Here is a 15,607-nt window from a genome sequence, read left to right as displayed (position 1 = left end):
CCCCCAGAACAGCTGATCAGTAGCTCTGCTCTGCTGCCCTCTGCTGGATGATTGCCTTCACTCAAACTCCTCGGGTCTACTTCGCAGATTCACCTTCAACTTAGGCTGACCGCACTGCACGTATGCAAATTCCCCCAGAACAGCTGATCAGTAGCTCTGCTCTGCTGCCCTCTGCTGGATGATTGCCTTCACTCAAACTCCTCGGGTCTACTTTGCAGATTCACCTTCAACTTAGGCTGACCGCACTGCACGTATGCAAATTCCCCCAGAACAGCTGATCAGTAGCTCTGCTCTGCTGCCCTCTGCTGGATGATTGCCTTCACTCAAACTCCTCGGGTCTACTTCGCAGATTCACCTTCAACTTAGGCTGACCGCACTGCACGTATGCAAATTCCCCCAGAACAGCTGATCAGTAGCTCTGCTCTGCTGCCCTCTGCTGGATGATTGCCTTCACTCAAACTCCTCGGGTCTACTTCGCAGATTCACCTTCAACTTAGGCTGACCGCACTGCACGTATGCAAATTCCCCCAGAACAGCTGATCAGTAGCTCTGCTCTGCTGCCCTCTGCTGGATGATTGCCTTCACTCAAACTCCTCGGGTCTACTTCGCAGATTCACCTTCAACTTAGGCTGACCGCACTGCACGTATGCAAATTCCCCCAGAACAGCTGATCAGTAGCTCTGCTCTGCTGCCCTCTGCTGGATGATTGCCTTCACTCAAACTCCTCGGGTCTACTTCGCAGATTCACCTTCAACTTAGGCTGACCGCACTGCACGTATGCAAATTCCCCCAGAACAGCTGATCAGTAGCTCTGCTCTGCTGCCCTCTGCTGGATGATTGCCTTCACTCAAACTCCTCGGGTCTACTTCGCAGATTCACCTTCAACTTAGGCTGACCGCACTGCACGTATGCAAATTCCCCCAGAACAGCTGATCAGTAGCTCTGCTCTGCTGCCCTCTGCTGGATGATTGCCTTCACTCAAACTCCTCGGGTCTACTTCGCAGATTCACCTTCAACTTAGGCTGACCGCACTGCACGTATGCAAATTCCCCCAGAACAGCTGATCAGTAGCTCTGCTCTGCTGCCCTCTGCTGGATGATTGCCTTCACTCAAACTCCTCGGGTCTACTTCGCAGATTCACCTTCAACTTAGGCTGACCGCACTGCACGTATGCAAATTCCCCCAGAACAGCTGATCAGTAGCTCTGCTCTGCTGCCCTCTGCTGGATGATTGCCTTCACTCAAACTCCTCGGGTCTACTTCGCAGATTCACCTTCAACTTAGGCTGACCGCACTGCACGTATGCAAATTCCCCCAGAACAGCTGATCAGTAGCTCTGCTCTGCTGCCCTCTGCTGGATGATTGCCTTCACTCAAACTCCTCGGGTCTACTTCGCAGATTCACCTTCAACTTAGGCTGACCGCACTGCACGTATGCAAATTCCCCCAGAACAGCTGATCAGTAGCTCTGCTCTGCTGCCCTCTGCTGGATGATTGCCTTCACTCAAACTCCTCGGGTCTACTTCGCAGATTCACCTTCAACTTAGGCTGACCGCACTGCACGTATGCAAATTCCCCCAGAACAGCTGATCAGTAGCTCTGCTCTGCTGCCCTCTGCTGGATGATTGCCTTCACTCAAACTCCTCGGGTCTACTTCGCAGATTCACCTTCAACTTAGGCTGACCGCACTGCACGTATGCAAATTCCCCCAGAACAGCTGATCAGTAGCTCTGCTCTGCTGCCCTCTGCTGGATGATTGCCTTCACTCAAACTCCTCGGGTCTACTTCGCAGATTCACCTTCAACTTAGGCTGACCGCACTGCACGTATGCAAATTCCCCCAGAACAGCTGATCAGTAGCTCTGCTCTGCTGCCCTCTGCTGGATGATTGCCTTCACTCAAACTCCTCGGGTCTACTTCGCAGATTCACCTTCAACTTAGGCTGACCGCACTGCACGTATGCAAATTCCCCCAGAACAGCTGATCAGTAGCTCTGCTCTGCTGCCCTCTGCTGGATGATTGCCTTCACTCAAACTCCTCGGGTCTACTTCGCAGATTCACCTTCAACTTAGGCTGACCGCACTGCACGTATGCAAATTCCCCCAGAACAGCTGATCAGTAGCTCTGCTCTGCTGCCCTCTGCTGGATGATTGCCTTCACTCAAACTCCTCGGGTCTACTTCGCAGATTCACCTTCAACTTAGGCTGACCGCACTGCACGTATGCAAATTCCCCCAGAACAGCTGATCAGTAGCTCTGCTCTGCTGCCCTCTGCTGGATGATTGCCTTCACTCAAACTCCTCGGGTCTACTTCGCAGATTCACCTTCAACTTAGGCTGACCGCACTGCACGTATGCAAATTCCCCCAGAACAGCTGATCAGTAGCTCTGCTCTGCTGCCCTCTGCTGGATGATTGCCTTCACTCAAACTCCTCGGGTCTACTTCGCAGATTCACCTTCAACTTAGGCTGACCGCACTGCACGTATGCAAATTCCCCCAGAACAGCTGATCAGTAGCTCTGCTCTGCTGCCCTCTGCTGGATGATTGCCTTCACTCAAACTCCTCGGGTCTACTTCGCAGATTCACCTTCAACTTAGGCTGACCGCACTGCACGTATGCAAATTCCCCCAGAACAGCTGATCAGTAGCTCTGCTCTGCTGCCCTCTGCTGGATGATTGCCTTCACTCAAACTCCTCGGGTCTACTTCGCAGATTCACCTTCAACTTAGGCTGACCGCACTGCACGTATGCAAATTCCCCCAGAACAGCTGATCAGTAGCTCTGCTCTGCTGCCCTCTGCTGGATGATTGCCTTCACTCAAACTCCTCGGGTCTACTTCGCAGATTCACCTTCAACTTAGGCTGACCGCACTGCACGTATGCAAATTCCCCCAGAACAGCTGATCAGTAGCTCTGCTCTGCTGCCCTCTGCTGGATACAATGATCAATTATTTTAGCCTACAGTCTGGGACATAATAAAATAAAAAGAATAAATTATAATAAATAATAACATTTCCGAGATGTGATTTCATGATTGTCATAATACGGAAAAGGTGTCTGAGAAACCAGAGAAGGTGTGAAGAATTGACAGAAGTTACTGATCTACTGCTATGTGGATAGTGAACAATGTGGCTGCAGATTACATAGTATTTACAACACAGAAAAAGCCATTTCATCCAACAGCATTGATTAATTGCCAAAGTGCTGGCAAAAAGGATTAGGTATGTAAATCACGTGTTTTTCTTGTGTCATTGAAGTTTACAGCATGAAACCAGGCCCTTTGGCCCAACTTGTCCATGCCTCCCAGTTTTTACTACTAAGCTAGTCCCAATATCCAGTGGGCTGAAGGGCCTATTCTGTACTGTATTTTCTGTGATTAATATTCAGCAAACAATAACTTGCAGTTTTGCAAGAATGTTGAAAAAGTTGAAAAAGCAAGATGCTCACAGTGGCAAAATCAGGAAAATGGGTGCCAAACCAAAGAAGATATTAGGAGATGTATTTACGAGCATGAGGGTTAGGAGAGCTGAAAACACAACTACTAATGGTGGGGCAATGGAAATGGGAGAATGCAATACAGGCTAGAGTCAGGGATACTGAGAGAACCAAGTGGGAGAGAGTAATGGTAAGGACCTCAAAAGGTAGAGGTGAGAGGGTGGTTGAGTAAATCAACTTCTGCAGTAGTGTGTTAAATAAATAGAAGGCCAAAGACCTTTGGATGTGCAATTCCTTTCCTGGGACTGTGGAAGTACAGACAACATGTGAGAGGGCATGGTTGAACAAAGAACAAAGTAAAGTACAGCACAGGAATAGGCCCTTCGGCCCTCCAAGCCCGTGCTGACCATGCTGCCCGTCTAAACTAAAATCTTTTATAATTCCTGGGTCCGTATCCCTCTATTCCCGTCCTATTCATGTATTTGTCAAGATGCCCCTTAAATGTCACTATCGTCCCTGCTTCCACCACCCCCTCCGGCAGCGAGTTCCAGGCACCCACTGCCCTCTGTGTAAAAAAAACTTGCCTCATACACCTCCTTTAAACCTTGCCCCTAGTAATTGACCCTCTACCCTGGGGAAAGCCGCTGACTATCCACTCTGTCTATGCCCCTCATAATTTTGTAGACCTCTATCAGGTCGCCCCTCAACCTCCATCGTTCCAGTGAGAACAAACCAAGTTTATTCAACCGCTCCTCATAGCTAATGCCCTCCATACCAGGCAACATCCTGGTAAATCTATTCTGTACCCTCTCTAAAGCCTCCACATCCTTCTGCTAGTGTGGCGACCAGAATTGAACACTATACTCAGATGTGGCCTAACCAAGGTTCTATACAGCTGCAACATGACTTGCCAATTCTTATACTCAGTGCCCCGGCCAATGAAGGCAAGCATGCCGTATGCCTTCTTGACTACCTTCTGTGTTGCCCCTTTCAGTGACCTGTGGACCTGTACACCTAGATCTCTCTGACTTTCAATTCTCTAGAGGGTTCTGCCATTCACTCTATATTCCCTACCTGCATTAGACCTTCCAAAATGCATTACCTCACATTTGTCCGGATTAAACTCCATCTGCCATCTCTCCGCCCAAGTCTCCAAACGATCAAAATCCTGCTGTATCCTCTGACAGTCTTCATCGCTTTCCGCAATTCCACCAACCTTTGTGTTGTCTGCAGACTTACTAATCAGACTAGTTACATTTTCCTCCAAATCATTTATATATACTACGAACAGCAACGGTCCCAGCACTGATCCCTGCGAAACATCACTAGTCACAAAGATGTGCGGGTTAGGTGGATTGGCCATGCTAAATTGCCCGTAGAGTCCTAAAAAAGTAAGGTTAAGGGGGAGCGTTGTTGGGTTACGGGTATAGGGTGGATACGTGGGTTTGAGTAGGGTGATCATGGCTCGGCACAACATCGAGGGCCGAAGGGCCTGTTCTGTGCTGTACTGTTCTATGTTCTATGTTCACAGCCCTCCAATTAGAAAAGCACCCTTCCATTGCTACTCTCTGCCTTCTATGACCTAGCCAGTTCTGTATCCACCTTGCCAGCTCACCCCTGATGTCGTGTGACTTCACCTTTTGTACCAGTCTACCATGAGGGACCTTGTCAAAGGCCTTACTGAAGTCCATACAGACAACATCCCCTGTCCTACCTGCGTCAATCATCTTTGTGACCTCTTTGAAAAACTCTATCAATTTAGTGAGACACGACCTCCCCTTCAGAAAACAATGCTGCCTCTCACTAATACGTCCATTTGCTTCCAAATGGGAGTAGATCCTGTCTCGAAGAATTCTCTCCAGTAATTTCCCTACCACTGACGTAAGGCTCACCAGCCTGTAGTTCCCTGGATTATCCTTGCTACCCTTCTTAAACAAAGGAACAACATTGGCTATTCTCCAGTCCTCCGGGACATCACCTGAAGACAGTGAGGATCCAAAGATTTCTGTCAAGGCCTCAGCAATTTCCTCTCGAGCCTCCTTCAGTATTCTGGGGTAGATCCCATCCGGCCCTGGGGACTTATCTACCTTAATATTTTTCAAGACGCCCAACACCTCGTCTTTTTGGATCTCAATGTGACCCAGGTTATCTGCACACCCTTCTCCAGACTCAACATCCACCAATTCCTTCTCTTTGGTGAATACTGATGCAAAGTATTCATTTAGTACACCACCCATTTACATAGAGTTTACAGTGCAGAAGGAGGCCATTCAGCCCATCGAGTCTGCACCGGCTCTTGGAAAGAGCACCCTACCCCCTACCCAAGGTCAACACCTCCACCCTATCCCCATAACTCAGTAACCCCACCCAACACTAAGGGAAATTTTGGACACTAAGGGCAATTTATCATGGCCAATCCACCTAACCTGCACATCTTTGGACTGTGGGAGGAAACCAGAGCACCCGGAGGAAACCCATGCACACAAGGGGAGGATGTGCAGACTCCACACAGTGACCCAAGCCGAACCTGGGACCCTGGAGCTGTGAAGCGATCGTGCTATCCACAATGCTACCGTGCTGCCCTGGCTCCACACATAGAGTTCCTTACCTATCCTTCAGTGGGCCAACCGTTTCCCTGGCTACCCTCTTGCTCTTTATGTACATGTAAAAAGCCTTGGGATTTTCCTTAACCCTATTTGCCAATGATATTTCGTTACCTCTTCTAGCCCTCCTGACTTCTTGCTTAAGTTTCTTCCTACTTTCCTTATATTCCACACAGGCTTCGTCTGTTCCCAGCCTTCTAGCCCTGACAAATGCCTCCTTTTTCTTTTTGACGAGGCCTACAATATCTCTCGTTATCCAAGGTTCCCGAAATTTGCCGTATTTACCCTTCTTCCGCACAGGAACATGCCGGTCCTGAATTCCTTTCAACTGACATTTGAATGCCTCCCACATGTCAGATGTTGATTTACCCTCAAACATCCGCCCTCAATCTAGGTTCTTCAGTTCCCGCCTAATATTGTTATAATTAGCCTTTCCCCCAATTTAGCACATTCACTCTAGGACCACTCTTATCCTTGTCCACCAGCACTTTAAAACTTACTGAATTGTGGTTACTATTCCTGAAATGCTCCCCTACTGAAACTTCTACCACCAATACCAGGTCCAGTACAGCCCCTTCCCTAGTTGGACTGTCTACATATTGTTTTAAGAAGCTGTCCTGGATGCTCCTTACAAACTCTGTCCAAGTCAATAGTGGGGATGTTGAAGTCTCCCATCACAACAACCCTGTTGTTTTTACTCGTTTCCAAAATCTGTCTACCTATCTGTTCATCTATCTCCCGCTGGCTGTTCGGATGCCTGTTGTAAACCCCCAACATTGTGACTGCACCCTTCTTATTCATGATCTCTACCCATATAGCCTCGCTGCCCTCTGAGGTGTCCTCCCGTAGTATAGCTGTGATATTCTCCCTAACCAGTAGCACAACTCCGCCACCCCTTTTACATCCCCCTCTATCCCGCCTGAAACATCTAAATCCTGGAACGTTTAGCTGCCAATCCTGTCCTTCCCTCCCCAAGTTTCTGTAATGGCAACAACATCATAGTTCCAAGTACTAATCCAAGCTCTAAGTTCATCTGCTTCTTGCATTAAAACATATGCACTTCAGGCCACCAGACCCGCTGTTTTCAGCAACATCTCCCTGTCTGCTCTTCTACTGGCCCTATTCCCTAGGTCTCCCTCAATGCTTTCACATTCTGACCTATTGCTCCAGTACCCACCCCCCTGCCATACTAGTTTAAACCCTCCCGTGTGACACTAGCAAACCTCGCTGCCAGGATATTTATGCCTCTCCAGTTTAGATGCAACCTGTCCTTGAAAGGGTACTTTGAATTTTGGGTAAGAGAATTGAGATGGAGGAAGAACCTAAATCAAAGAGAGAGGGCAAGTGGAGTTGTGATGCAGATTGAAACCACTGAAGATGAGTTCAAAGCAGGCGGCAAGGAAGGACAATATTCTGCTGCTGGAGAAGACTCAGTAGTGAGGCTTAAACGGCTGATGGAGAGGATGGAGTAAAGTAGACGCTCGAAGAAGCGGGAGTGTTAAAAATCAAGATGTGATTTTGTGATGAAGACCACACTATCACTGTTGCAGTTTAGACAAGATGGCTAGTAGGTGGGGGAAGAAATCAATAGAGGCAGGTTTTCACCAACAGCAAGAGCCAACAAGAGGGAGAAACCTGCTTGACCTCATCCTCAGCAGCCTACCAGTTATAAATGCATCTGTCTAAAACAGCATTGGTAGGAATGTCCACCACAGTCCTTGTGGAGACTTCACATTGAGGACATTGCCATCATGTTATGTGGTGTGTACCACCATGCTAATTGGGATAGATTCAGAACAGATTTTGCAGCTCAAACCTGGGTATCCATGAGGTGCAGTCGGTCATCATCAGCAGCAGATGTCTGCATAGTCTGCAACCTCATGCCTTGACACGGTCCTCATTCTACAATTACCATCAAGCCAGAGGTTCCACTCGGAGTCAATGAATCGTTCGGAAGAGCATGCCTGGCAGAACAGCAGCCATACCTAAAAATGAGGTCTGGTAAAACTGTAACCAGGATTACATGCATGCTAAACAGCAGAAGCACCATGTTCTAGAAGATCTAAGTAATCCCATAACTAATGGATTAGATCAAAGCCACATCTAGTCAGGAACAGAGGCTCCACAAACATCCCTATCCTCAATAATGGTGGTAAGACGAGGCTGTGCAACCATCTTCAGCCAGAAGTGATGAGTTGATGATCTATCTCAGCTTTCCTACTGAGGTTTTCAGTAACACAGTTGCCAGTATTCAGTTAATTTGATTCCTTGCATGTGATTGCAAAAAACAGCTGAAAGGATCGAATACAAGCAAAGGCTGTGGAACCTGATGACATCCCAGCTGTAGTCCTGCAGACTTGTGCTCCAGCACTTGTTGTGCCCCTAGCCAAAGGGTTATGGAGAACGGGCAGGACAGTGGAGTTAAGGCCAGGATGGGATAAGCCATGATCACTTAGAGGGTGTTTAGTCTCGGGAGGCTAAATTGCCTACTCCTGCTCCTAGTTCATGTGTTCTATGGAGGAGATGCTCTGGCTGATTTTGTTATTCAGCTCTTGGTCTGTAGCATTGTAAATAACAGATGAGGAACATATCAGCCATGATTGCAGGCGGAGCAGACTTGATGAGCCAAATGGCCTAATTCTGCTCCTATATCTTATGAACCTCAGTACAGTTACAACTCTAGAATTACCTAACAATATGAAAAACAGCACAAAACCATTTTGGCGAATTACTACCCCATCAGCCAATCAATAGACAAAGTGAGGGAAGGTGACATTGACAGTGCTATCCAGCAGCACTTACACAGCAATAACCTACTTTTCAACGCTCAGTTTAAATTTCAGCACGGCTACTCCACTCCAGACCTCATTAAAGACTTGTCCAAGTGTGGGCAAAAGAGCTGAATTTCAGAGGGGAGGTCAGAGCGACTCATAACAGAATATTTTAGAAAATAAATGGAGAGGAGCAATGGCTGCGTAGTAAAATGTCAGTGCTTAATTTCTCATGAAACTTGGTTACATAGGGGCACAATCTAAAAATGAGAACCAGCTATTTTCAGGAAACCCTTCGACACAAAGGATAGTTGAAATTTGGAATTCTATTCCACAAAAATAATTAACACTGTGAATTATACATTTTAAATCTGAGATTGATTACATATTTGTCATGCTGAGATAAAGGTGAGTATATGGAGATAGGTCACATCTGCACTTTGGAAAAGTTCGAATATTGTACTTGTCAATCTTGTGTCAGAAATAACTAGAATCTAATTCATGGCAGAACTTTGTGCTTACTTAACAGAAAAATCCAGAGGATGACAACTCAGGGAGGACACTAGCTTGGGAACCAGGTCATCTGCTGCTGACAGTTTACTCCGTTCGCAGTATCGAGCAACTGCTTCCTTTCTTCAATGTACTTAGCCAGTTTTTCTCCAACAAAATCTTGAGCAAGTTTAGTGGATCCTCAGGGAGCCCAGTCCGGCACACAAACTCATTCTCAAACAAAGACATGAAAACTGAGAACCAGAAAACATTCTGGAGCAAAGCCAGACAAAAAATAGAAGAAGTGCTGGAGAAAGATTTTCTGGAAGGTATTATAAAGACATAATAGTCTCCCGCTGCAGGTAGTGTAATCACTCAAAGCAAATATTCTGCAATATGTACATTTTAGTTTGTACTTTAACGAGGAACTCATTTCAAGGATGTAATTATATTAAATTTTATTTGTACAGATTGTGTCCTGAATACTGAATTATGAATTTTGTTTTGTCAAGTATTGTTGGCTCATATTGATTATGATGCCTAAAATGTAAATTACTGTACTATTCTATTTGGTTCTAAATAACTGCATTTGTGATAAATTCTAGTGTGATGGCCCAGTATTAAATGTTGCAGTAGTATCTTTGGTGTACAATGTAATCCCTTTTGTAGCTATTACAAATAACATCAGATCCAGTGAAGCAGAGCAGAACAGGTGTTGAGCCAGGAACAAGAGCATGTTAGATGTAATGCATGGCCTCCCTACCTCCAACGCCCAACACAAGGGCTCAGGCACTAAATAATTATCATCAGCCTGTCTGATGGTCAAGCCAGAAAGAAGTTGCAAGATTTCCAGGTAACAAAACAGGAGTGGAGTGCCAATCCGATTCTGCCACTTCATGGACGTTCAGGCCCTATATTCCCAAGAAAGACTGGTGTGTAGCATGGAGTGAAACTTGGAGGTGATGGTGCTCCCATGTCCCGCTATCACTCCTCTAGGAAGTCGAGGATATGGGTTTGAAAGGTGCGGTGAAGAAGCCTTAATAAATTACTGCAGTACATCTTGTAGAGGGTACACTCCTGCCACGGCTTGCCAGTGGTGAAGGAAGTAAACATTTAAGGTGGGGTGCTCATCAAGCAGACCTTATTTCTGGATAAAAGTTTTAAATCTTTTAAAAGTTGTCTAACTTTTTGAATGTTATTGGAACTGCAAGTATGCCATCACCCTCCTGCCTTGTACCTTGTAGAAGGTGGAAAGACTAAGGAGTCAGGAGGTGAGTTCTCATCACAGAGTATCTAACTTCTGACCTCTTGTATGTGGCTGCTTCAGTTAAGCTTTTGGTCATTAGAGACTCCTAGATGTTGATAGGTTTTGGACATTGGCAATGCCCTGGATGTCAAGGGGAGGGGGTTAGATTCTCTCCTGTTGCAGATGGTCATTGGCTAACGCTTCTTAGCCGACGCTGAATGTTCTCGAGGTCTTGCTGCATGTGGACATGGACCGATTTATTATCTGAGGGGTTACGGAAGAAACTGAACATCAATTAATCTTCAGCAAACATTCCCACTTCTGACCACATGGAGGGAAGTTCGTTAATAAAGCAACTGACAATAGTTGACACTACCCTCAAGAACATCTGCGATTACGGTTTTGGGCAAGATGATTGACTTCCAACAGTCACAATCATTTTCCTTTGTGCTATGTATGACTCCAGGCATTAGAGCTCTCCCAATTCCCAGTGATTGAATTCTACCAGAGGTCTTTGATGCAACACTTCGTCAAATGCTGTCCTGATGTGAAGACCTTGCATCTGGAATTCAGCTCTTTTATTCATGTTTGGTCGAAGGCTGTAATGATCCAATGCAATGAATCAGGAGCCAAGAGGTTTTACCCAAACTCAAACTAAGCAACAGTAGGCAAGTGTTGGAAGGTGTCATTGACAGTGCAATGAGAGGCTGTTAACTCGTTGGCGGCTGCCTCTAGGATAAATAGCTGCACTGGTCTGGCTACCGGCAAGTGCAAGCTCAGGAACCACATGTCGTCTTTAGCACTGGGATGCTTTTTCGGAGGGTCGGTGCGGACTTGATGGGCAGAATGGCCTCCTTCTGTACTGTAGGATTCTATGATTCCAATATCCAAGATATTTAAATAGATCAAAACTCCAGTGGTCCTAGCACTGATGAAGACCAAATGTCTATCATCCTCCAGCCTCGCAAATTACCATTAACACATTGTTGTTTTCTGTCTCAAAGTCATTGTTTTTGATTCAAAATCCTATCAATTGTCCTCAATTTTGGTAGCCAGCTTTTTTATTTTTTTACAAGTAAGAGGCAATTGAGCATGGCCAATCCACCTACCCTGCACATCTTTAGGTTGTGGGGGTGAGACCCACGCAGACATGGGGAAAATGTGAAAATTCCACACGGACAGTGACCTGGGGCCGGGATCGAATCCGGGTCCTTGGCGCCATGAGGCAGCAGTTCTGACCATTGCATCACCATGCCACCCCAGCCAGTTTTTTTATGCAGTACTTTTTCAAATGCGTTCTTAAAATCCACATGGACAACAACCACTGCATTCTCTTCATCAATCTTCTCTGTTCATCAAAAACAGTACCTGCCTATTGCAAACCTATGCTGGCTCTCCTTAATGACCTCAAACCTCTGCAATCAACATCTAATTAAAGTTAATTCTTTTCCTGATTGTTGTTTCTGAATTTTACCCACCACTGATGTAAAAAAACTAACCAGCCTGTAGTTTTTAGAAATGTTCACGCCGATTGATTCACAAATCCTCTGGCACTTCCCCACTATCTAGGGAAGTTTGGCAGCATCCTTTTATCCCTTAAAAGTTTTGCGTGCTTGTGGGTGGTCCTAGGTAGATGTCCAATCAATCGATCAGGGCTTGTTAACGCCGATCAGGGCTTGATCATGCTGATCAATCCCAACCAATTGAGGGCTGCCACCTTGATGGCGGGGCGGGTCCAAATCGGCCATGGCCGTTAGTGTCCGAGGCACGTAGGCCTTCCCAAATAAAGAAAATCGACACCAGCAAGTCGGCCACTTATTGTCAATCTCTTTTGACAATCTCTCACAATTGGCCATGCTAAATTGCCCGTAGTGTCCTAATAAAAGTAAGGTTAAGGGGGGAGTTGTTGGGTTACGGGTATAGGGTGGATGCGTGGGTTTGAGTAGGGTGATCATGGCTCGGCACAACATTGAGGGCCGAAGGGCCTGTTCTGTGCTGTACTGTTCTATGTTCTACCTGGATCCCATTGTCCCAGGATGGCCTTTTAATAGCCTTTTTCCTGTTGTTAATTTCGGCAAAGTCTGGGCTGCAGCTTTGTATATTTGCAAGCTGCAGCCTGTTGTGTTCTATCTTTGGCAACTTTGCGGGTGGCCATTTTAGATGGCCACAGCGTTCTACGAGCAGTGATATAAGATGGAGCAGGTTGGAGAGGTGGGGGATATGGGGCGGTTTCTGGATGGGTTGGAGTTCCCAGAGCTGGAGATGGGGAGTGGCAGGCACTGGAGGAGCTGCTGGGGCGAAAGGAGGTGTTGGGTTGTATCAGTAGGATGCAGTCGGGGAAGGCCCCTGGGGCTGATGGCTTTCCAGCAGTTTTATAAACAATTTGCAAGTTAGTTCCCCACTTGGTGGGGATGTTCATTGAAGTGGTGACGCAGGGCGAGTTGCCAGCAACATTATCACAGGTGTTGATTTCATTGATCCTAAAAAAAGGGTCCGACAGGCCCATTTTGTTCTTCAACACGGCGTGAAAGTACTGGCAAAAGTGTTGGCTTGTCGATTGGAGGGTGTGTGCCAGAGGTGGTCTCCGAGGATCAAACAGGCTTCCAGTAACTTTAGGAGGCTGCTAACTGTAATTATGATTCCGTCAGGGAGGTGGGCTGAGATTATTGTATTTGTGGATGCGGGGCAGGCTTTTGATCGGGTAGAGTGGAGGTTTGGGTTTGGGCCAAAGTCTGTGGTATGGATTTGACTTTTGTATGCGTTCTCTGTGAATAGTGTGCGTACGAATGAGACGTATTTTGGGTTACATAAGAGGCAGGGGTGTCCGCTGTCACCGTTATTTATGATAGTGACAGCCCTTGGCTCTTTGGGCTGGAAAGTATGGGCAGAATTATAGGCCTGAAATGAAAAGAAAATCGCTTATTGTCACAAGTAGGCTTCAAATGAAGTTACTGTGAAAAGCCCCTAGTCGCCACAATCCGGCACCTGTTCGGGGAGGCTGGTACTCTCTGTTAGAGATTCTCTGGTTATAAGTTGAACGTAGGGAAGAGTGAGGTGTTTCCGGTGATTGCGGTGGGGTAGGGGGCCAATTTGGAGGTGCTACCATTTAAGGTGGCAAGAAAGTGGTTCAGGTGGGCCACGATGCATAGGTGGAACTTGAAAGAGTTAATGGAAGAAGTTAAGGGGGATTTCAAGAGGTGGGACACTTTGCACTTGACGTTGGCAGGGAGGGTGTAGGTGGTAAAGGTGAATGTGTTGCCAAGGTTCCTGGTTGTCTTTCAAATGCTCCTGATCTCTCTCCCTCAGGTCTTTTTCTAGAGGATGGAGGCACTGGTTTCGGAGTTCATATCGGTGGGAAAGTACCGAGGGTGAAGTGGGCTCTGCGACAAAGGCAGAGGCAGGAGGGGTTTGGCACTCCTGAACCATTACTCGGCTGCGAATGTGGAGATGAGGTGGCAGGGGTGGAGAAGTTAGATTGGATGAGTTCTGCAGGGGTTCTAGTTTGCCCTGCTACGGGGGAGTCTGGTGGTGGAGTCAACGTTTAGGATATGGAACCAGTTGAGGAGGCATTTTAAGTTTGATAAAACATCAGTGTTGCATCGGTCTGGGCCCCAATCTGTGATAATCATCGGGTTGCCCTGGGGAGTATGGACGGGGGGTTTCGGTTATGGCGAATAACGGGGATTGAGAGGATGGGGGATATGTTCATTGAGGGGAGTTTTCCGAGTATGAGGTTTAGTTGGCAAGGGGAAACAAATTTGGGTATCTGCAGGTGCGGGACTTCCTTCATAAACAGGTGTCAACCTTCCTGCTCATACCACTAAGGGGGATTCAGGACAGGGTCCACGGTGTTAAAAACAAGGGTGAGTCCAGAGGTGGCGATTTTCGGGGTGTCAGAAGACCCCGGAATCCAGGAGGAGAAAGGTATTCTGGCCTTTGCTTCCCTGGTAGCCCGGAGACGGATACTATTACCTTGGAGGGACTCATAAAGCCCCCGAAGTCGGAGACCTGGTTAGCTTTCTCTGTTTGGAGAAAATCAAGTTCGCCTTGAGAGGGTCACTGTTAGGGTTTACCCGGAGGTGGCAACCGTTTGTCGACCTCTTCGCAGGAAATTAATTGTAAGCTGGGAGGGGGAGTAGTTTAGAGTAGGGGGTCAATAAGGGAGGCGGGGCGGGAAGTAGTCTCGGTTAGAGTAGGGGGTCAGTAAGGGTGGGACCTGTACAAAAGGTAAACGGCTTTTGCAGTGTTTATGGTTTCATGTACGTTGTTTATTTTGTTGTAGTTACTATACTGAAAATACCTCAATATAGTGTTTATTTAAAAAAATATGTCAGTGTTAACGCCACTGTTGAATTAGTTTCAGCCAGGGGGTGGGGATGGAATGGGTTGCTGGACTTGATGAGTTGTGGGAGAGGTTTGAGTTACCATGGGGAAGTGAGTTTAGGTATAGGCAGGTGTGGGACATTGTTCAAAAGAGTTTCCCCAAGTACCGGAGTACATGTTATTGGAGCAACTGCTGCTCCCTGATGACATGGGGTAGGGCAGGATCGGGGCCATATACAGGTGGTTGGGAGAGCATGGCAAGGCGCTGGTGATGAAGATAAAGCATAACTGGGAGGAAGAGTTGGGGAGGGAGATAGGATGGAGACCCTGGTGTGAGGTGATGCGGTGAGTGAACTCAACTTCATCCTGTGTGAGAACGAGCTTGATTCAGTTCATAATAGTACACAGGGTGTACTTGACTCAGGCTAGGATGCATGGGTTCTTCCAGGGGGTAACAGATGGGTGTGAGAAGTGCTGGTGAGGGCTGCCGAATGGTTTGAGACAAGAGAAATTGTAGAGTTTATGACAGGTGGTGTTCAGGATATTATCCAGGATAGTGTGGCAGAGGTCAAGCCAGACCCTATGGTGGCAATCTTTGGGGTTTCGGAGGAGCCGGGGCGGCCAGAAGGAGGCCGATATCGAGGATTTCATCTCTCTGATCGACTGGCGAAAAATTCTTTTGAATTGGAGGCCAGGTACACCACTGCGGGTAGCAGTTAGGCTGGGGGTCTTGTATGACTTTCTCC

General features: G+C 47.0%; 1 protein-coding gene across 8 annotated transcripts in view; it reads left to right on the top strand.

Moving 5' to 3' along the window:
* dop1a (DOP1 leucine zipper like protein A) overlaps positions 1-9,930 on the top strand; it is a 283,413-nt gene extending 273,483 nt beyond the window's left edge. For 6 of the 8 annotated variants that reach the window (XM_038802473.1, XM_038802504.1, XM_038802494.1 and 3 more), the window contains one exon: positions 9,333-9,638. In XM_038802473.1, coding sequence (XP_038658401.1) covers positions 9,333-9,638 — 306 coding nt within the window. Of the gene's footprint in view, positions 1-9,311 lie in introns of all 8 variants that reach the window. The other 2 variants (XM_038802463.1, XM_038802513.1) reach the window with 2 other exon arrangements.
* The last annotated feature ends 5,677 nt before the right edge of the window (positions 9,931-15,607 follow it).

This window comes from Scyliorhinus canicula, chromosome 1, assembly GCF_902713615.1.
Source record: "Scyliorhinus canicula chromosome 1, sScyCan1.1, whole genome shotgun sequence".
Classification (NCBI taxonomy): Eukaryota; Metazoa; Chordata; class Chondrichthyes; order Carcharhiniformes; family Scyliorhinidae; genus Scyliorhinus; species Scyliorhinus canicula.
This window is presented reverse-complemented; position numbering and strand designations above follow the sequence as displayed.